General features: G+C 46.4%; 1 protein-coding gene across 2 annotated transcripts in view; it reads left to right on the forward strand.

Annotated features, from left to right (window-relative positions):
• The window catches only part of LOC138246226 (C-Jun-amino-terminal kinase-interacting protein 4-like), a 545,850-nt gene that overhangs the window by 294,267 nt on the left and 227,717 nt on the right, over positions 1-23,866 (forward strand). For both annotated transcript variants that reach the window (XM_069200626.1, XM_069200625.1), the window contains exons 14-15: positions 1,772-1,828; positions 14,325-14,495. In XM_069200626.1, coding sequence (XP_069056727.1) covers positions 1,772-1,828; positions 14,325-14,495 — 228 coding nt within the window. The remainder of the gene's footprint in view (positions 1-1,771; positions 1,829-14,324; positions 14,496-23,866) is intronic.

Below are 23,866 nucleotides of genomic sequence, written 5' to 3' on the forward strand. Positions count from 1 at the left end.
TCGATCGTCCACTCAAGCTGCCTCTTCGGGTGGATCTTGTGTCGCAGCAACAGGGGATGGTTCTTCACCCGAACCTGTTCAACCTCCGCCTTTATGCGTGGAGATTGAGCCGCGACAGTTGACGACTTTTGATCATTCACCCGAAGTCTGCAATGTTACCTTCGCAGCCAGGCGTCCCTCAATCAAAACTGTATACCACTGTTGTTGGAATAAATTTGTGGCATGGTGCTCCAACAAATCTGTTGATCCCCTCTCTGCCCCTCTTTCTGAGGTTCTTCTGTTCATTCTTTCTTTGGCCCAGCAGGGCTCTGCTTTCGACACCCTTAAAGGGTATTTATCTGCCATTTCAGCCTCCCTTAGGTTACCTGATCAGCCCTCACTTTTTAAATCTCCTATTGTGAGTAGATTCCTAAAAGACCTCACCCATTTATTTCCTCTCACTCCATTTATCATGCCTCAGTGGGACCGCAATCTTGTCCTTACTTATTTAATGTGTACTCCCTTTGAGCTGATGCACAATTGTCCCTTGCGGCTCCTCACCTTCAAAACTGTCTTTCTTGTTGCCATCACCTCTGCTCGCAGGGTGAGTGAGCTTCAAGCCCTTTCGTCTAAACCTCCATACCGGTCTGTGCACCCTGACAAAGTGGTGTTGTGCACTAAGGGTTCCTTCCTTCCAAAGGCCTTTGCATGTAGGCCAGTCCATCACCCTGCCTACTTTTTACGCACCCCAACATCCTTCTCAAGAGGAGGAGAGACTCCACCGTCTGCACCCAAAAAGAGCCTTGGTGTTCTATATTAATCGTACTAAAGATTTCCGGGTGGACGATCAACTCTGTCAGGTATGTGGGTGCGAAAAAAGGGAAGGCGGTGCAAAAGCATACCATCTCTCGATGGGTGCCTCTTTGCATCAAAATGTGCCAAGCTTTGGCCAAGAAGCAACCCCCGAGGGCTTGTATGCTCATTCCACCAGAGCAACTGCTGCTTCCACTGCGTTAGCACTCGGAGTTCCTGTCCTGGATATCTGCCAGGTAGCTATGTGGACGTCCCTGCACACGCTTGCTAAACACTACTGCCTGGACAGTCCGGTCTTTGGGGATGGCTACTTTGGTCGTTCAGTCCTGTATGATCTTGGTTCGCAACCCACCTCCGAGGAAGGCATTACTTGGGTATCTATTCTAAGGTAAGGAATCTGCAACTAGAAGTCTCTATCCGATGTACAGGTTACTTACCTTCGATAACAAAATATCTGGAGAGACATATTCTAGTTGCGAACTCCTTACCGCCCACCCATCCTCCCAGCTTGGGACTGATTTCTAGGGACTGGGATTCCCCTTTCAGGTCCTTAGCTCTGGCCCACCAATCTCAGTGTTCTTAGCGGCTCTGTGAATTGGCATGGAAAGTTGTGAAAAGAAATTGACGTCACTGCACAAAGGTGTCTGTATACTGCTCCCGACATCATCATGGCGACTACGACGCCAGTGACGCCCGTGGAGTCAACCGGCGCTACCGACCGACACGCAATGGTATTGCTCAAAGAAAAATCTCCGGATCCAGTCTGACGCCTGGGGGAAATTCTAAGGTAAGGAATCTGCAACTAGGATATGTCTCTACCAGATATTTCGTTACTGAAGGTAAGTAACTTGTACGTCTGGTGTAGTACTGCTGTGTTTGTGTACAACTTTTAACTGCGTTCTCTGGTTTTAATATTGACTTTCTGTGCATTGCATACCCAGAAAATGCATTTTCAGATTTGTTTTCTTTCGCCATTCAGGGTTTCAACAAAAGATGTTCAAACTGCACAAATGAAGAAGTCTTCTTTCTGGAAAATGTAAGCACCTTGTAGCCATGTTTGTCTGCCTTTGTGTGCACTGCTTGTGAAAGTCTACCACAAAACTTCACAACTGTCCTTAGTACTGTCACTTTACATACAAGGCTCTTATGCATTTTCCCTGAGTGGTATTTGCTGGTTACTGAGCTGCAAGCGTGGTGGAGAAGGATGGCAAGGGACGATGGAGTAGAGTTCTTGTTTTGCTTTAAACTGTTGTATTTTAGGAAAATATAAAATGTAATAAACTATTAAACTGTATGCTGATGTGCTAGTTGATCAGCCCCCAAATTAATCATTAGCTGGTTATTTTTCTGGAGGAGTTATAGCCTCTGTAGGAAAATGCCTCCCTGTTGCATGGGTAAGTCACCCCTCTAGCAGGCCTTACAGCCCTAAGGCAGGGTGCACTACACCACAGGTTAGGGCATAGCTGCATGAGAAATATGTCCCTACAGTGTCTAAGTCTATTCTTAGACATTGTAAGTACAGTGTGGCCATATTAAGTATATGGTCTGGGAATTTGTCAAAAAACTAACTCCACAGTTCCATAATGGCTACACTGAATACTGGGAAGTTTGGTATCAAATGTCTCAGAATAATAAACCCACACTGATTCCAGTGTTGGATTTATTAGAAAATGCAGTATTTTACCCAATCCTTCAGTACAAGACTGACTGGTATGTGCCAGCCTGCCCCTGAGACGAGTTTCTGCCCCCCTGGGGTGTTATCTGAGAACAGAAACAAAGCTTGCACTGGGTGGAGGTTCTTTACACCTCCCCCCGCAAGAACTGTAACACCTAGCAGTAAGCCTTAAAGGCTCAGGCTTCCCACAATACCCCATGGCTCTCCAGCTAGTGGAGACGCCTGCCCCTCTGGACACAGCCCCCACTTTGGGCAGCAAGTCCAGAGGAGATAATGAGAAAAACAAGAAGGAGTCACCCACCAGTCAGGACAGCCCCTAAGGCGCCCTGAGCTGAGGTGACCCATGCCTTTAGAAATCCTCCATCTTGGTTTTGGAGGATTCCCCCAATAGGATTAGGGATGTGCCCCCCTCCCCTCAGGGAGGAGGCACAAAGAGGGTGTAGCCACCCTCCAGGACAGTACTGCCCTCCTGACCTAAACACACCCCTAAATCTAGTATTTAGGGGAGACCCAGAACCCAGGAAATCAGATTCCTGCAGCCTACACAAAGAAGGACTGCTCACCTGAAAGCCCTGCAGAGACGACGGAGACAACAACTGACTTGGCCCCAGCCCTACTGGCCTGTCTCCAGACTCAAAGAACCTGCTCAGCTACGCATCCGACAGGGACCAGTGACCTCTGAAGCCTCAGAGGACTGCCCTGAACCCGAAGGACCAAGAAACTTCTGAGAACAGCAGCACTGTTCAAAAGCAGCAACATCTTTGCAACAAAGAAGCAACTTTTAAAGAACTCACTCTTCCCGCCGGAAGCGTGAGACTTCACCCTCTGCACCAGATGCCCCCGGCTCGAGCTCCAGAGAACCAACACTACAGGGAGGACTCCAAGACGACTGTGACCGCGTGAGTAGCCCGAGACGACCCCCCCTGGACCCACACAGCAACGCATGCAGAGAGAATCCAGAGGCTCCCCCTGACCGCGACTGCCTGTAAGAAGGAACCAGACGCCTGGACCAAGCACTGCACCCGCAGCCCCCAGGACCAGAAGGAACTGAACTTTAGTGCAGGAGTCACCACCAGGCGACCCTCTGCCTAGCCCAGTCAGTGGCTGGCCTGAGAAGCCCCCCTGTGCCCTGCCTGCACCACTAGAGTGACCCCCAGGTCCCTCCATTGATTTCTATTATAAACCTGACACCTGCTTTGCACACTGCACCCGGCCGCCCCTGTGCCGCTAAGGGTGTGTTTTGTGTGTCTACTTGTATCTCCGCCCCCCCGTGCTCTACGAAACCCCCCTGGTCTGCCCTCCGAAGACGCAGGTACTTACCTGCTGGCAGACTGGAACCGGAGCACCCCTGTTCTTCATAGGCGCCTATATGTTTTGGGCCCTCCTTTGATCTCTGCACCTGACCAGCCCTGTGTTGCTGGTGCGTAACTTTGGGGTTGCCTTGAACCACCAACGGTGGGCTGCCTATGCCCAGGAACTTAAACTTGTAAGTGTCTTACTTACCTGACAAACAAACCATTACTTACCTCCCCCAGGAACTGTTGATTTTTGCACTGTGCCCACTTTTAAAATAGCTTATTGCCATTTTAACTAAAACTGTGCATGTTACTGCTCTAATTCAAAGTTCCTAACTTACCTATGTGGAGTACCTTGCATTTTATGTATTTACTTCAAATCTTGAACTTGTGGTTCTAAAAATAAATTAAGAAAATATATTTTTTTATATAAAAAAAAAAGCAATTGAGGTAAGTCTTTGTGTGTGTTCCTCATTTGTTGCCTGTATGTGTACAACAAATGATTAACACTGCCCTCTGATAAGCCTACTGCTCGACCACACTACCACAAAATAGAGCATTAAAATTATCTAATTTTGCCACTATCTTACCTCTAAGGGGAACCCTTGGACTCTGTGCACACTATCTCTTACTTTGAAATAGTATATACAGAGGCAACTTCCTACAGCCTCCAAATGACTAGTGCTGTACTCTTAATATTTACTGCCATGATTGTTAGTGAATGGCAAAATGATATAGTGTTATAAGCATAAGACTTTTCATATACAAATATAGCTGAGTATGTGATAAGCAGACTATTAAGAATCTTAAATGATGATGTCTATTGCGCATCAATAAATGGCAACTGTCATCTGCTGGTTAGTTTCTGTCTTCTACTCATTGGCTACCAATTCATCCCATGCTTTAAGTAATTGTCTGTGTGGTCAGTGACCACTTACAGAGACTCCTGCAGTGTCATTTAGTTACACCAGAGGGCTGTCTAAGGATGTGAAGTTCTAAAACCTCTAGCTGCAGATTCCTTACCTTTAAATTCTCCCCAGGAATCAGACTGGATCCGGCAGACTTTTGTGAGCAGTACGCCGGTAGGTGGCGTTGATTGGCTTTGCATCTATTGCTGGCATACTAAACACTGAAAATAACGCTGCGGATCCTATATAGGCGCCACCCAGGCTAACGTCAGTTTTTTTTTTTATTCATGCTCCACCCATCACTGATTTAAAGAGAGCTACCCATCAGTCAATATTTTTCTGGTCTTTTTTTACTTTTTGTCTTGTCTTTTTGAAAGATTACTCTCCTGATGTGTCGAGGATGTCGTCTAGGAAGAAAGGATTCAAGCCCTGCAGATACTGTCATTTGGCGATGTCCGTGACGGATTCACATTTCATGTGTCTTTGGTGTCTGGAGCGCGACCACAACCCGAAGTCGTGCTCCAAGCTGATGGCGACCCAGTGCAGAACTGCGCACGTCGAGGTCTGGGTTGAGAGGAAGGACCCTGGACCTGTTACAGAGTTCAAAGTCGTCATCTCACTCCAAGTCATCGGGATGATCGGGTAAATGAAGGCATAAGAAGAAATTCAAGAAGTCGAATTGCTCTTTGACTTCTCCTCGTCCTTCGACCTACGAGGTGAGGGAGCATCGGCGCTCCAGGCCTAATTCCAGGGAACCTGTGCTTGGGCCAACTCCATGCCTTTCTGAGTTTCTGGGACCCGGAGCGACAGCTGCCCAACTCCGAGAGCTGTATGAGGCCATGCACCTAAGTTTGGGCAGCCGGACCCTGCAGGAGCGCCTTTGGGCCCTGGAGGGTCTGAGTGGGCCCCTTTGGGTTCTGAACTGGTGGCTTCAGCCCCAGCACCCCCAGGGATCCGGACCGGCCCAGTTAGTACCACCTTGACTTTCCCAGATGCCTGTCCAGACATCAACACTGAGGCTTTGGGATGAATGGGAGAGGTTGCTGGACCCTGTAGAATAACATCCACATGAAGCAATGGACAGGTGTGAAGACTTGGGTAAAGCCAGCGGACTCAACACTTCTCCAGATACTGGCATGCTTTCTCCCCCTACCATGGCTATGGAGGAGGGAGCTTCTTAAGCTATGGTGGTGAGAAGGGCAGCTGAGGCCCTGGACCTTGAATGTCCCCAGTGGCCATCAAGACTAATGTCTTGACGGAGTTGCTGCAGCCGGGAGCTTCCACCTCAGATCCCTTGCTCCCTTTCAGTGATGCTCTCACTGACGTCTTACTGGCCACCCGGTCCAAACCGAGCAAAGGGGGCCCCATGTGAACTGGACAATAGCCCATCTCCATCACTCCATACTTGGGGATAAAAGTTTCTTGACGTAGCACCCTACCCCTGGGAGGGTGGTGGTCCAAGCCTCTACCTCCCATGGTGCGTTCCCTTCCTCTCCCCCAGATAGGGAATCCAAAAGCTTGGACTCACTTGGGAAGATGTTTTTTTCCGGCAGCCTTTCATTGCAGGCCGTGAACACTTCATGCCTTTTGGGCAGTTACTTCCACATGCTGGGGGATATGGTTGCGCAAGTGCTGCCACGTGTCCCGGAGCAGGCATGGGCCATACTCTCTCAGGCTGTTGCCAGTGGGAGAGACAGAGCAAAGTTCACAATTCATTGTGGACTTGTCATGACCAACTTGCTAGACAGAGCGGGATCTTTGACAGTGGCCCCAAGGCACCACACCTGGCTGAGGGTGCTTGTCTTTTCAGGGGATATCTAGGCTTCTTTGATGGACATGCTCTTTGATGACATCCGTCTCCTCGGAAACAAGTGCAACTCAGCGCTTGAGTGCTTCAAGGATTCTGGGGCTATGGCCAGGTACTTGGGCTTTCTGATGGCCACTCATCCCTTCCTGATGTCCTTGGGCCTCACGATGGCCCATCGTCCCCCTAGCCTGCCCTACGCCCCTTTCGTGGCTACGAAAGGTGTCTCCAACCACGCCAATTCCTGGCCAACCACTGTGCTGCGCATGCTACCCCGCCTATGCGTGGCCAAGGGCACGGCACCCACCGACCTCATTGGATTCACCATCACCTGTCCCACTGGCAAGCCATCGCTTCAGACAGGTGGGTTTTGCAGATAGTCCAATGGGGCTACTCTCTCCCCTCTGAGACTACTCCTCCATCCATGCCACCATCCTACGCTCGAATAACCGAGGATAGTTTGCCCCTTCTCGGTGGAGAATATACGGCTTTTTTGGCCAAGGGAGCAATGGAGGGGGTTCCAGGGTCGAAAGTAGGCTGTGATTGCTATTTCTGCTACTTTCTGGTCCCCAAAAAAGACAAGCGTCTTCGCCCTATCCTAGACCTCTGATCCCTCCTTCTCTTCCTCAAGAAGAATTTCAAGATGCTCACGTTGGCTCAGGTCTTGTCTGCTCTGGAACCAGTAGACTGGATGGTGGTGTTGGACTTACAGGATGCTTATCTTCACATCCCCGTCCTGCCCACAGATGTTACTTGCGATTCACCGTAGACCATGAGCACTTTCAGTTCCCCATGCTCCCCTTTGACCTTACCAGCGCCCCTCGGGTGTTCACCAAGGTGATGTTGTTGGTTGCAACTCATCTGGAAAAATCAGGGGCTTCAGTCTTACCCTATCTTGATGACTGGCTGTTTAAGGCAAACATACCCCAGGCTGTCGTCTCCCACCATCAGACTATCAAGGACCTCATACATTCACTGGATCTCACTATAAACGTGCAGAAGTCACACCTGACTCCCTCTCAGACGCTCTTTCATCTGAACTGTTCTGGACACATCGCAGTTTCTGGCTTATCCTTCTGAGTGGCGTGCCCAGGATGTTCAGGCTATGAGAACAATGTTTCAGACTCTGAGGCTGCTAGACCTCATGGCCTTCTGCATTCTGCTGGTGACACATGCCAGATGGCATATGCGGGCCCCACAGTGCGACCTGAAGCTCCAGTGGGTGCAGCATCAGGGGAATCTCTGACAGGGTCCAGATCGCAGAGGGCACTGTGAAAGATCTGCAGTGGTGGAGTAGGAATCTGGCCTGGTGTGTGGTGGGTACCTAAGGTACTTACACCTTATACCAGGTCCAGGTATCCCCTATTATTGTAGTGTAGGCATTGTCTAGAAGCCAGGCTCTCTAGAGGTAGCTGTAGATGAGCATCCAAGGCTTATCGAGGAGACATGCAAAGCTCATGCAAAACCACTGTAGTCGCACAGCATTAACACACATGAAAGAAAACACTCAGTTGTACAAAAATAAAAGTACTTTATTTTTGGTCATACAATACCACAAAATACTAGAAGGGCAGCCCTCTAATAGGAGTTAAGTAATACGCTAAATATATGTACTAGCGAACAGTAAAAGGCATAGAAAAGGTTAGAAAACAGTGCAAATGTAAATAACCAACAGTGACCCTAGGGGGAGCCCAAACCATATACTAAACAAATGGTATGCGAACACAGGACCCCCACCTAGTTAAGAGGAATGTGTAGAGGGGAGCTGGGAGTTCTAGAAAACCACAGAGGTGAGTAACGTAGTACCCTCCAGCCATCAGGAAAACAGGAGTAAATCACTGGAATTTCCCCAAACCACCCAAAAGGAAGGAAAAGAAGAAAATAAGGCTCCCAGACAAGACTGCAAGAAACCAGCAGTGGATTCCTGAAGAGGGAGGCCTGTGGAGTGAGGGGACCAAGTCCAAAAGTCACAGTGGAGTCCATGAGGAGTAGGAGCTACTACCCACCCAGCTGTACTTGCAGGATTTGGTCGATGGTGATGAAGATCAGGTCAGCACTGCAGCCCTGGAGCCGTAGATGAGTTCCTGAGGTATGCTGATGTCCCATGCTGGAATGAAGATTGCAGACGGGTGTTTGTGCAGGAATTCCACCAACAAGCCTTGGCAAAGGCAAATCCGCGGTAAGTGGAAAAGTGGAGCTGCCAGGGACCCGCAAGGCCCAGCAGGTCTCAACCCAGGAGGGAGTGTCCGAAGGGACCCTCAGCGACAGAGAGAGCCCACAGGAGTAGAGGCAGCACCCACCGGAGCCCCACAGGACAGGGACACAGAAGTCGCAGAAGGAGCCCACACAACACTACAGAAAAGGATCTCACACCGCAGGAGAACCACGCAGAGGGCTGTGCGTCGCAAGAAAGAGTGCTGGGGGCTGGAGCTACATGTCGCCTGAAGATCCCTTGGAGGAGATGCAAACAAGCCTTGGCAGCTGCAAGAGGAGCGGTTCACGGGGGACTGTCCTGCGTGCGAAGGCAAGGGCTTACCTCCAGCAAAGTTGGACAGCCTGCAAAGAGGACAAAGAGGACTATTCCTGACCACCACCCGTACCACCTGTGATGCAGGATCCACACAGCTCAGGATGAGAGGAGATACACGCAACCTGTCGTCGTTTCAGCAGGTGCCTGCGGATGCAGGGGAGTGACTCCTTCACTCCAAGGGAGATTCCTTCTTTCCTCTCATGCAGACCGAAGACTTGCCACCCTCAGATGATGCACAGCCGGGGAAATGTTGCTAGAAGAGTCTTCTTAGTGGATGCAGATTGTCAGTTTCTGGAGAGTCCAGTCACGGTTCCAGTGGCTGGAAGCCAAAGTGGAGGTTGCAGAGGAGTACTGCTGGAACCTTGCAAGCCGAATCTGAGGGCCCACCCAAGAGAGAGACCCTAACTAGCCCTAAAAGGGGTCCTAGCCAGATGACCACCTATCAGGAGGGGGCTCTGACTTCACCTGCCTGGCCTGGCCACTCAGATGCTCCCAGAGGTCCCTGCTAACCCTGGATTCAAGATGGCAGAACCCAGGGAACCCTCTGGAGGAGCTCTGAGCACCACCACTGGGGTGCTGATGGACAGGGGAGTGGTCACTGCGCTTTCCATTGTCCAGTTTTGCGGCAGAGCAGGGACTGGGGGTACCCGAACCAGTGTGGACTGGTTTTTGCACAGAGGGCACCAAATGTGGCCTTCAAAACATACCAGTTGCTTTGGGCGGCTGCCCTCCCAAGCCAGTCATACCTATTTCCAAAGGGAGAGGGTGTTACCTCCTTCTCCCAAGGAAATACTTTATTCTGCCTTCCTGGTCTTGGTCATATTAAGCAGCAGGAAGGCACAAACCTGTCATAAGGGGTGGCAGAAGCTTGGGCTGCCCAGAAAACCCTGTAAGACTGGTGGTAGCAATGCTTGGGGTCCTCTAAGGAGCCCCAGAATGTGGGGAATCATACTTCCAATACTTGCAACAGTTTTGGGGTATGATTCCGACATGTTTGATACCAAACATGCCTAGATTCGGAGTTACCATTATGTAGCAGGACATAGGTAGTGACCTATGTCCAGTGCACGCATAAAATGGCGTCCCCGCACTCCAGAAGTCCAGGAAATGGGGCTGGAGTTCGTAGGGGCACCTCGGCTTGCACCCTGCCCTCTGGGCTAGGAGAGCCTACCCTACGGGTGACTTACAGTAACCTGGTAGTGAAGGAGTGCATGCATCCTTTCACGCAGGCTGCAATGGCAGGCCTGCAGAACACTTTGCATGGGCTCCCTATGGGTGGCATAATACATGTTGCAGCCCATAGGGATCCCTTGGTACCCGAATGCCCTGAGTACTTATGTACCATATACTAGGGACTTATATGGGGGTAGCAGTATGCCAAATATGGGGTGAAAATGCTACAAGTTACCAAGTTAGAAAGGAGAGAGCATAATCACTGGGGTCGTGGTTGCAGGATCCCAGTGAACACAGTCAAACACACTGACAACAGGCAAAAAATGGGGGTAACCATGCCTAGAAACAGGGCACTTTCCTACAGGTGGTTAATAAACCGCAGTTGGGTCAGGGGCAGATCCCTCTACCTTCCCCAACCACATCTGACAGAGTTGACACATGCGTCACTCCTGGAATGGGGTGGCCACCTGGGACAGGTGGAGATCAGAGGCATCTGGTCTATGGCGAAATCGGTACTCCACATCAACATGCTGGAACTCCGTGTGATCCAACTGACAATTAAAAGCCTTTCTTCCCTGTATCAAGGGTTTACTCCCAACACCACTGCCATGTGGGTACTGCAACAAGAAGGGTCGGGTGGGATTGCGGACCCTTTTGTGGAGAGGCTTTGCACCTCTGGACGTGACGAACATCAGGGCATATCCCTGGTGGTTCGACATCTGGCAGGATCTCTGAACGCCGGAGTGGACAAACTCAATCAGCAATGCCTAGCGGATCACGAGTAGCATCTCCATCCGGAGGTGGTTCAAGGTCTCTTTCAGCAGTGGAGAGAGCCTTGGTTAGATCTGTTCGCCTCTGTAAAGAACGTCGCCTCTGTAAAGAACGCACAATGCCAACAGTTTTGCTTGTTGGAGTTTCCAAGGTGGCGATCGCCTGGAGACACTTTTTGTCTTGTGTGGAGTTCAGGCATCCTGTACGCCTTTCTATCCGTACCATTTCTGCCCTGAGGTCTCAAGAAGTTCAAGGAAGACCAGGCCCTTCACTGGGTGCGGAGTGTCTGGTACCCTGAGCTGCAGACCATGACCATCAATCCTCCGATCAGACTGCCCCTTTGGAAGGATATTCTGTTGCAGCAGCAGGGGAGGCTTCTGCAACCAAACCTGTCCTCTGTCTGTCTTCTTGATTGGAGATTGAGCGGTGGCTGTTGACAATCTTTGACCTTCCTCCCGAAGTCTGTCATGTAATCTTGGCAGCCAGGCGTTCCTCCACCAAAATTGTATACACCTGTCATTGGAAGAGATTTGTTTGTATGGTGCACAGACAAGTCTGTTAACCTCATTTCTGCCTGTCTCTTTGAGGCTCTGCAGGGCTCTGCTCTGGGCACTCTTAAGGATATTTGTCTGCTATTTCTGCTTTTTTTTTGTGGTTGTCTGATCAACCTTCTTTGTTTAAGTCTCCTATTGTGCATAGGTTCCTCAAAGGTCTTACACAGCTTTTTCCTCCATCTTCATTCATCATGCCCCGATGGGATCTGAATTTGGTTCTGGCTTTTTTGATGGGCTCTCCTTTTGAGCCTCTCCTCAATTTTCCTTTCAGGCCTCTCACACTGTAACAGCCTTCCTTGTGTCACAGAGCAAATGAGCTGTAGGCATTGTCATCTAAGCTGCCCTACCTTTCTATCTATCCAGATAAAGTGGTGATTTGCACTGGGAAATTGGGCACACCCTTTCATGTAGGCCAATCCATCATCTTGCCTATGTTTTACACCCGCATCCTTCTGAGAAAGTGGAGAGACTCCTCCGACTGGACCCAAAGAGAGTCTTGGCGTTCTACCTTGATCATTTAAAAGAGTTCCGAGTGGATGACCAACTCTTTGTAGGGTATGTGGGTGCAAAGAAAGGTCAGGTATTGCAGCAGCATACGCTCTCTAGATGGGTCATACTCTGCAATACAATCTGCTACACACTGGCCAAAAACCAACCCCTTAGGGCAGTGGTTCCCAACCTGTGGTCCGGGGACCCCTGGGGGTCCGCGAAGCCTCCTCAGGGGGTCCCCGACTGCTTAGAAAATTCTATAATATCATCAGATTCCATCCCTAGCTTTCAGTAATGACTAAGTGGGGGGGTCCCCGGATTCCAATATTTATTCAGTGGGGGTCCCCGGGTTCCAGTAATGATAAACTGGGGGTCCACAGCGTCAAAAGGTTGGGAACCACTGCCTTAGGGTTTGCACGCTCATTCTGCCTGAGCTAAAGTTGTGACCACTGTGTTAACATCTGTAGTATCAGTCCTGGACATCTGTCAGGTTGCAATGTGGGCATCTCTGCACATGTTTACCAAACACTGCTGCCTGGACAGTCAGGTCCATAGGGACAGGCACTTTGCCTGTCGGTCCTGCATGACTTTCTAGTTTGAACTTGGTTTGCAGACCCACCTTTGGGGATGGTATTGCTTGGGTATCTATTCAGAGGTAATGAATCTGCAGCTATAAGTCTCTATCAGATGGACAAGGTACTTACCTTCAGTAATGCCTTATCTGGTAGAGACTGTCTGGTTGCAGATTCCTTACTGACCCACTCATCCTCCCTGCTCTGCAAACTGATTTCTAGGGGCAAGGACTTTCCCTTCAGGGCCTTAGTTTTGACACACCAGTAGTCAGTGTTCTTCATGGCTCTGTGCTTCTGGCATGGGAAGTAGTGAAAAGAAACTGACGTCTTCGTTCCTGAGTGGTGCCTATGTAGGACACGCAGCGTCATTTCCAGCGCAGATGACACCAGTGATGGACATGCAGCCAATCAACGCCACCTACCAGCTCACAGGGTTACTGCTCATGAAAATCTTTCCGATCCAGTCTGACTCCTGGGGAGAGTTCAATTGGAAAGAATCTGCAGATAGATACAGCCTCTGCCAGAGGAGGAATTACTGGAGTTAAGAAACTTGTCCTTCAGTGCATCCGCACATCAAATTTATAGAGATCAGTTACTGTTAAAATGGCTTTACTGTTAACTGTGTTATGCGATCCCTATTTGGTAATAGAACTACGTGTTCAGGACGGCATCACCATAGAGTGTGGGAGACTGAGTGCAAACCACACTTTTAGTAGCTGTCGGCCTAACTCCTGGCTAGCTCGCAGTGCCTCACCCAAATCTCCAGTTACTGCACACGACACACTTACTCCCCATGGAAGCCGTGGAAACTGATCGTACCCCTTTTGCTCAGTTACTCACGTGTGCCAAGACACGACACAAAATGCAAAATACGTTTTCAATACATTTATTGAAGCAAACAAATTCTAGTATAAAAAGCATGTTCTGCAATAATTAGACAGATGGAACAAACCAAGGTAACCAACTTTACGAGCAGGGTATAGAATATGAATAACCCCACCATGATGTATGATTCTAGATATTCTAGGTGTTCTAGAGGTTCCTACCTAATAATATGTCTACATCTGAGAGCTTAGTGGTTGTAAACCTCTGACTGGCCCAATCTAAAGGACTAGCCCCAGCCACAGGCCTGGATAGGATATCAAGAATTGGCTTGTATGTGGATGGCAATCCTCTCTGGAAGCTGTGAGATAAACACCAGCAAAATGCTGTGTCTCGGATATAGAAACTGGCTTCTGGGCTGGCAACACAAGTTAATATATTGTGTACTGCATTAAACAGGCTTGGATGAAGAGTGCTAATTGTAAGTAGTGCAAAGGCTGATTAAATGAGCAGAGTGTTCCTTGTTGTCCTAGAATGAAGTAGCCGATAAAATGCGTAAAGCCATCACTAAATGCAGTTATGCTGAACATGAATAAAAAATATGTATAAAATGTGAATAAAGCACAAACCATAAAACTAAGCTAAGCCCAAACCGGGTACTAAAAGGGTCCTCATAACACTGTATTTTCTGCTGATAATTTCTAATTTGCTTCATTATGCTATTCTGTGAGACTGTGCAAGACTATATGATTATTTTCTTTGGTAGTAACGGAAACTTATGCTTTAAATCAATGCTCTTTTTACGTTAGTCACCGTTTGAAAATGTGAGTTTTGCCACTAGCCCTACTAATGAATCCTTGACTTTTTTCGTTTCTATCCATGTTTATGTATCATATTTGTCTTTCATTGCCCAATAACATTGCTCTTCTCTTGCAAAAGCTTCAGCCGCTTGTTCAACTCAAACGAGCCTGCTGAAAAAAATGAATCTAACCCACCAGCGATGCGTATGGTTCGCTCTGCATCTTCCATCACATACACTGACAGCAGGGGCAATGGGGGCAGGTCGAGTCCCTCCTTGACGTTCCATCCACGGACATCTCCACATGCAGAGTAAGTTATAGCTTCAAGTTGACAGAAAGAAATGTACTTCCTATCTGTGCAGCCTCCTTAAGCTAATTTACTTTTTGAGAGTGTTTCAACAAAGTTTGTCTGTTAGCTACCACTCCACAACCCAAAAAGTGACGGCTTGCACTCTGAAATGCACATGAAGGACTAGAGTTCGTGCTTTGGGGAAGAGATATGAATTCAAATACAAGAAGGAAATGATGGCTGCATTGAATCCTGAATAATACTGAGTTAGGGACTAGACAGTTCATTTAAAATGCAGTATAAGGACTGTTTTTTTGCTTGATTTGTTTATTGAAGTTTTCCTTGCAACACTAATGTGCATAAACATACAGAAAATACATGCCTTATGTTTGCTGAGCGACATGGTTGTACATACAGTTTTTTCTTTCACACAGTTTATAGTTGTGTCGTACTTGGAATTTTCCGCTGGTCAGCGTTATTGTTGAATCATAACTGTACATATGGTTTTCTCAGCTGTTATGCTGTTATTTAAGATATAATATCATGGGATATAGACAATAAACAGACTTACTTGATTACCCTTAATTGTATAAACATGAAATAAAAATAAGGGGGATGAGGGAGTGGTAGTAGAGAACAGGAAGTAAGAACTGATAACTTTTAACCATACCTATTCCATAGCATCAACATGTGACGTTACAGAGTTTCCCACCAGAAGAAGACACTTGACCCAACAGGGTAATTGAGCTTACGAGGTGTTAAAGTATTGTGCGGTATATCCTCTGTGTTCATTTCAGTGTCATTGTTGAGTCACTTCAGTGTGTTGTGCAGTGGCTTGTTGATTATGTTGGATAGTATCCCAATGTGTTGAAATGTGGTACTTGCGGAATCCCAAACAATCCTCCCTATGTAGTGCCACTCCCTTGGCTCGAGCCCATGTTGAAATGAAGTGAGACAAAGCTTCTACTATTGAGGGTTCAGAGGATTTCCAGCTGTGAGAAATGAGGAGTTTGGCAACTAGGAATCCCAAGTCTAAGAAACGGGTAGTGGTTTTATGTTTTTTGTCTCTACGATAAAGACCAAGGAGCAGCTTTTCAATGTGTGTAGTGTGTGTCTCTCCATGCATATGATTAAACGTTGCGTTACTCCATGCCAGTAGTGTTGTAGGGAGGGACAAGCCCACGGCGTGTGGAGGAGGCCAACATCTATTTGAGTTAAACATGCCCAATTTATGATGTAGAATTGTATAAATTGAAATCTGGCATTTGGAGGTACAAATGCGGGGCTCACCTACAGTGTGTAGTCCATTCTTCGTCCGTACAAGGTTGTGCTAAGTCTGTCTCCCACCGTTTGCGAAGGGGTATTAGTGAGGTTGTGGTATGGTGTCGCAATGAGTCTGACAGCCAAGGCGTGAGGTGTCGGCCCGTGCCTGTCACATGCATATACTGTATGGTAAGATGCATTTGAGGTTCAGCTGACATGTCTTCCCAGCTCTGTCTCAGTGCCCCAATTAATGAGTTGTGCATAAGGAGATGCCCAGGGGGTAAGGTGGTTTCAGCCATGAACGATTCGTAAGAGAGAAGGGTCCTGTCACCATAGAAATCACCTAGCGTATAGATTCCAGCCTCTTGCCAGGCAGATAGTTCAGTCATGGTGGTCACAGCTCGTCTTCTGGCTGTTCGCTGTAACGTCATTGCTGTTGCATATGGCATAATGGAGCCAGTAAGACATAGGCAGCTGCAAAAGCAGCTGTAGGCCGCCAGTATTAGTTTGGAGTGCAGTGATGGCAAAATAGATCATGGATAAAATAAATAAATGAAGGATGGTGGTTCTGCTCCTGGTAGGTTCAAGCGTGGCAGTATCCGTAAGTTGCGAACTTGCTATCCATCTTGCCACCCACTGGAGCTGGGACTTAAAATAGTAATGTTCATAGTTTGGTAGCGCCAGTCCTACCTGATCAGAAGGCAAGTATAGTTTTGACAGTGCTATCCTGCAGCAGGTTTTGTTCCAGATAAAGCCTCTCACCATTTGCTCTAGGGCTCAGAAAAAGGAGGGTGGCATGTACAGCGGCAGGTTTGAAAAACCGAGTAGACAAGGGATTCCCACCATTTTAAGGAGACTAATACATCCTGCAATGGATAGCGGGAGTGTGGTCCAGAAAGTTATTTGTGATTTCAGTGACGTCATTGTCCTGGTGAGGTGGTTGTTGATAAATATTTCTGATCCTGATGATTTATCCTAATTCCAAGGTATCTAAAGACCGCCGGCTGTCAGGTTATCAAGGTATTATTGATATAAAATGTGGGTCTGACATTGTGAGGGTAAAGGAGAAGAGACCGGATGCAACCCAGTCAACCTTTCGACCAGAGAGATGGGCAAAACGGTTTAGGGTGTGCGCGACCGATGAGGCAATGGAGGGGATGTCTTTGGTGTAGAGGATAAGGTCATCCATATATAAGGATGTTGTGTGTATTCCGTCCCCCATGCTAATGCCCCAATCTATGGCCTAAGCTCGTATTGCAAGTTCCAGGGTTTCAATGGCTAACAAGAAAAGAAGCAGAGAGAGCGGGCATCCCTGTCTGGTGCCTCTGGGTGTTTGGATCGGTTCTGATATAAGATTACCTCTGTTAACCCTAGCAAGCGGTTCGAATACAACAGACATACCGGTTGAATGAATGTGGCGAAAAGAAAGCTCCATTCTAGCTAATCAAAGGCTTGCTCAAGATCAAGCAACATGCATTCAGCCAATTGTCTGGTACATATGCAAGGAACCGAAAGAAGCGGCATAGGCTAAGGGAAGTATTGTGAGCAGGGACAAATCCATTTTGGTCATGGTGGCTCAATGAAGGTAAAAGGGGCGCTAGGCGGTCTGCTAATATTTTGGCCAGGATTTTGTAATCTATGTTCAATAATGCTAAAGGTCTGTATCATCCTAGGGCAATGGGGTCCCTGTCTGGCTTGGGGAGGAAAATGAGCATAGCCTCTCAAAGAGTGACTCTGGGAGGCAAGAGGACTCTTGTGCGATTTCATACAATTTTTTGCAGATGAGGAGCCAGTAGTGTTACATACACTTTATAAAATTTGGCGGGCAAGCCCTCTGGGCCTGGCATTTTACTGGTGGCTAGTGCACAAATTGCCACCTGTATTTCAAACAAGGTTATTGGGTCATCTAGCTCCGCCCGTTGGTCCATGGTAGTTTGTGGGATTTGAAGTGTAGCGACAAACATATCGATCTCTCCTTGGTCAAGTGGCTAATGCCAACTGGTATAGTGTAGTGGAATGCCGGGTTAATTCTGCATGTATTTCCTGTTGTGTGTGTATATTAAATTCTCATCAGCGGAACAAAGTGTGGTGATGGGATGTCGGGCATGTTCTTGCTTGATCAGCCATCCCAAAAGGGAACCTGATTTGTCTGCTGTCACATGGGTTCTGGCGGAGTGGGCTGCACAATTAAGGCAGCGAAGGTGCTCCAGCAATGCGACGTGTGTGCTGTGCTTCTGTAAGGGTGGCAGCGTTCGATTGGTCCTGCGCCGTTCTGCTTTCAAGGTCTAGGAGTGTGCGTTTGATCTTCGACTATTCCCCTGCTACTTGACAGCGCATGCCACCATTCACTCCCAGGCACTGCCCCTAAGCATTACCTTCAGTGCATCCCACTCTATTAACGGCAGCGAGGCAGTACCTGTGTTGTGTTCAAAGTATGCCTCAATAGCGATGCCCAAACCCGCTCTAAATGAAGGGTTCTTTTAATGTTGCAGTCTGCAGACGTAAAGTAGGAATTGGAAGTGGGTCAGTGTCCCAGGTGAGATATAAATACTGTAGGTTATGGGCTGATTGGCGGCGGCCTAAGTAATCTGTATGTGATGGCTGGAAGCAGATTGAGGGTGCAAACCAAGTGATCAATTCTGACATGAAATTTATGTGGTGCAGAAAAAAGGAATATATTTTGGTGTTGGGGTGACGAAGTCACAAAATGGTCGGTATTTTCCATTGGGCGAGCTAGTTCTGCAGCACCAGTGGGTTGGATGTGGTAGTGGTGTGTGGAAGCAAAGGGAATGAGCTGTCTAGGCCAGTATCAAATATGCTGTTAAAGTCGCCTCCTATCCGCCAGGGGATCCCACTCCAGCCGGAAAACACATTTGAGATAGCTCGTAAAAAAGAGGTCTGGTCTGTGTTGGGAGCATAAATATTTCCTATCAGGATGAGTTTGCCATTTAAGCAACCTTTGACAAAGACATATTGACTCTCAGGGTCTCCTCCATATTAAAGGGGACCCAGGGCCATACACCAGATTAATATTCTTCGTGCATTGGAGGAGAAATGAGTAGCATATACCTGTCCACACCATCTACATTGCAGGTTGATTGCCTCTGGAAACATTAAGTGTGATGCCTGTGCTAACGCGTCCTTCTATGTTAATTTATTACACATTAGGACTCGTTTTAGGCCAGTGAATCTTGTGACCCAGTGGAGAGACACCGTAGGACGAGATAACTGATCAATATGTCAAGCAATATATCAATAATGTCATCAATATTTATCACCACGATGCACTTTACTTTGGATAAAGACATTAATCAAATTGTCGACGCAACCATGACCTTTCAGCCATGAATAATCACACCTTTTGATAGAATTTTATGAATTTTATTCCCTATTGATTACAATCTACAAGCAGAAGAGTTAATCTCAATACCAAGAAGCATATGAGCATAGTCACAATATGGCAACTGTGATAAGATTTCACTAATGCAAGAATCACAAACCTAAGAACATAGCACGGCGTGAGCATAGATTAGGTTACAGCAAATATTAGATACGTCTCAGTTCAGCAAAGTGTAACGTCAGTCATTTGTCTATTTGCGTCAGTCAGAGTGAATTTCCTATCCTAACCACTAATTAGCATCCGCATGTTGGGCTTCATGCAAAACAATTTAGAACACCAATTTAGAAAACATCTAGCTATGGTCTCTATCAAAATGAGCAGTTGGTACCTAGAAAGGAAAAGCAAACAGACAAATTACAAATTTCATTGTCATAATTACCCTCCAAGGATTAGATCAGCACACAGGATCAGTCTTCGTCTTCAGGACATCAGTCAAAACGCCATCAGTCTAAACTCGTCTAAAGAACAGGGGACACTTCCCTCATAAGGAGGAGAAGTGTAAAGGGGCAGTCTATGGGTGAGGATGGTTTAATAAGTCTCAAAGTCAACGAACAGAGTGACAGAATTTCTGGATAAAATCAATAGCATTCCCTACCTAGTTCTAACGACCCTTCTGTGACATGGGTTTTTATCCCTTTTTCATAATACCTTCCCCAAAAATTCTATTGGACATTTACTATACCCCACTATCTTTAACCTATCAAATTATACATTAGGTAATTCCAATTGTCACCCCATGATAATTCATAACATTTTGATTGGTCTTCATAATTAACGCCTTCGGAGGTGGCACATCCGGGGGGTTACTTCACCGTTTGGCACGTCTTCTCGGGTCATGAGTTCCTTTGTCCATGGTTAAATGTCCTTGTACATTACATTAATCTACTTTTGTTTCAACTTTGTATTTAAACTCATACTAAAGCAACAAGCATGCGGATGAGAACAAAATCCGTACTGATACAATGGAATGAAGAAAAGGAACATTTGCAAGGTCATGGCCCTTTGCGAGTCAGCACACTAGAAAACAGAAAAATGCTTTTAATATGAGAGCCAGGCAGCTAAATCCACAACTCACGCTAACTTAATGCCTATAAGATTTTCAATGCAGTATCATAAATGTTAAAGTAGGCTTGATTAATCATAACACAAACAATTTTACGCATAATTGTCATTAGTTCGCATACACAATGGTAACTTCACATATTATAGTCATAATTCAAATGCACGTTAAGCAAATCGCTACTCATTGTCGTTTTCTATGCAGCATCGTTAAGCATTTCACTTTTAGTGTATGTAATATTTTTAACTACGCTCTCTCACCTGTATCAGAGCAATGTGTGTTGCACGACATTTGAGGTATGAATAAACCGCGTATCGGCGTGAGGAGCTATGCATACCCTGCCCCTTCCAAGTTTTTATGTTAGCGTGGGTCATAAGGGCTGTGTAACAAAAAGTAGCTCTTGTTGCCACCAGTAGGGTGATCAGCCATTATTGGGTGAGTATGGGTTCCCTCTATGTGTGTGGCAGGTCGAAATAATATGCTGAACCAACAAATGATAAAGCTAACCAAAAACTAATGCACGTTAAGCAAATCGCTACTCATTGTCGTTTTCTATGCAGCATCGTTAAGCATTGGTATCAGCATTTCACTTTTAGTGTATGTAATATTTTAAACTACGCTCTCTCAGTCCCTCCTCTGATGACGCTCGTCATCACACAAACCTTTTCCTTTTGACCTTTTATTCTTAATTTTTCACCTTGTGCATAATGCGCATTTCAACATCTTGTCCCTTATGTGAACTTTCCCAAATTTCATTGAACATTTTCTCTCTTTCACTTTCTTCGTTTCTTCAGGTTCTTTTGGTCCAATTTTTCTTAATTTTATGTGCCCCCACAATCCTAATAGACAGACCAGAACAATTAATAGACCCATGAGTATTTTTGCAAGCACCCCATTCCAAATATTAGTAAACCAGCTCCCTACTCTGGCAATTCCCTTTCCAAATTTCTCCCAGGCACCAAGTTCCTTCAAATCCTTCAAATCTGTACTATCTCTAGTAAGGTTAGTAAGCATACCTCTAATCTTTTTACTATTGTCCAGAATGAACGAGCAACAATGGCGCTCGTTAAGCATCTTGCAGACCCCTCCACTCTTTGCTAAAAGAATGTTTAAAGGAAGCCGATTTTGAAGAGTCATAGCTCTTTCTGCAGCGAGTTCAGTATCCATCAGGAGTATAGCCCCTGTGAAATTTGTCAACATGTTATCCACAATTACTTTAACACAATTTTCATAGAATTCAAGATAACCCCCCACTGAAGGGATTATAGCTCCAAATATATCACCAATGACAGCAGCCACTGATTCTCGTTTTTGTCTAGGATGTTGTAATTCAGACGTTTTAGGTATTTGTTTTAAGTCATCAATCTGGTAAATCTTAGGGAAAACAATTCCCAAATAACATGTCCCATACCATCCCTTTGGGAGACGGTAATAAGTATTAAACCCACAGATGTAATAGATCCCAGGGATCGCTGGATCCTGTCCATTCAACATAAATGTCCACTTACTCTGAAACAAAAACACATGTCTGCGTTCACTCGTTCCCACAAACAAATTGTCCTGCTCAGATTTTGGTCTATATATACAAAGTCTACCTCCATATAATGCATCTATAGGTAGTTTGCCTTGTGTTTTGATTGCAATATAAGCATAATCATTTGCATATGTGCGTTTCTCTAATCCTTTTTCTAATCTTTCCTTCAATGCTTTGCGTCTATCATCAGTGTGATCTAAAAAGCTTTTCTCCACAGGTGACAGTAAGCAGGTTAGATTATTGCGATGTGCATAAGCAGTTCCAAATGTAAGCGTCGGCACAAAGAATCCTCTAACTATTTTTATATCATGTTCCTTAGCTAGCTTGTTCAAGAATTCAATCACAGGCACATAAGAAAACACAACATCTAGATTTGAATAAAAGTATTGCACATGCTCTTGATTATAGAACCTTGTTAGTAGCAAGCTGCAACTAATCCCATAAGTTATAGGGAGGCTACGATAAGTAACTCCCTCCTGCACAGATGAAGGAATCTTAGTGCACACATAACAGTCTTTCGCATCCATGGTCTCCACATACTCATTCAGCAAGCGATAGAAGACATTAGTAGAAAGTTCCCCTTTTGAATTAGTTCCTTCATGCAAGTGTCTTGCATCCTGTTCAAATCTTTCCCACGGTGTTAGTGTTGTAGTTTCAGGTTTTGTAGTAGATTTAATAGTTTATATCTCTATCCACGGCATTCCCACAATTACTCCCACAATTATTATTACAAACACAACACCTATTATAAGTCCTAGCCAACCGCACACCTTACTTCCCTTGTTACTACCTCGTTTTATAAGCCATGTCTGTATAGAATCAGATAGTAGATCAATAATCAACTTGAGGATGATTTAAAATTTTCTCTTGCTCTCTGCGTGTATTTACAGCGTCTTCACTCACTCCAGGGCCCCCTTTTTGTCAAATCAGGTTAGCAGCTTGTCACAATCAGGTTTCTTGAAGTCAATCCGGTTCTAATGTCACATTCGGTAATTTATAAAGTCTCTCTTTCAGTTCTCAGAATTTTCAATTTTAACCAAGTCTTCCTTTGGATTAGTTCAGGTACCGTAGTACTGGCCTGGTACTTCTTGGTCAAAACAGAACGCTAGGAATTCTTGTTGCCATTCAGATGTTGTAGCATACGCCTATTCAGGACCTGTATATCTTCTGTTTGCGACTCTCTTTCTTTTCAGCCTTCGTTCACATAGCTGTTCTCCTTCACTTAGGTCTTCCACTCAGGATGTATTCTTCTCCTCTATTATTGTGTCTCTTGGTACGTCTCTTATCTTGAAGAGTGGTTTATCTGGCCAGTTATCACCCTTATGCGTCTTCTTTTGATGTGTCTTATCAGGGCGCTGGACAGCACCCTCCTCTTGCACTATGGTGTTTTCGCTTGATGGACCTGCAATTGGCTCAGGAGACTTTGGCACACTCCGATTTCTCTCTACTATTTCTCCTTCTTCTTCTTCTCCTTCTGGGTCTGTACCGGGTTCGAGTTCTAACCCGTATCTGTCTGCTTCTGGGAGAATCTCTCCTTGATTTAGTTCTTCTACTGCCTCTACTGAGATAGGCACTCTGTCACCTCTCTCGAACTCATTAACTGTTTGAGGGACGAGGCTGTCCTCAGTGGGCTCTCTGGCAGTCTCAGTTCCTTCTTGACTGTTTTCTGGTCCTGAGACTTCTCTTCCTGAAGCTGTTGTGCCGGAAACTTCAAGTTCCTCTTCAACAGGACACGTTACCTTTTTTGTGAGACTGGCATGTATCCAGTTTGGAACTCCGGCACACTTTACAGCAGTAGTAGTTGTAAAAATTACTTGATATGGCCCTTTCCAACGTGGCTCCAGACACGACTTTCTCACGTGCTTCTTGACAACCACCCAGTCACCAGCTTGTAGAGAGTGGCCTGGATCGCCAATCGGTGGCAATGTGTTAGCTTCCACCTGGTGAGAGAGCGAATCACATCAGCCAAACCTTTGCAGTAGTCCAACACCATATCATCTGTGATATTCACTAGAGCATTTGCAGGTACTGCTGGCAACCTCATAGCTCTACCCATGAGGATCTCCTGGGGGGTAAGTCCAGTTTTCTTGTCTGGGGTGTTTTTCATTGACATCAGCACTAAGGGCAATGCATCT

The sequence above is a fragment of the Pleurodeles waltl genome, chromosome 7, assembly GCF_031143425.1.
Source record: "Pleurodeles waltl isolate 20211129_DDA chromosome 7, aPleWal1.hap1.20221129, whole genome shotgun sequence".
Taxonomy (NCBI): Eukaryota; Metazoa; Chordata; class Amphibia; order Caudata; family Salamandridae; genus Pleurodeles; species Pleurodeles waltl.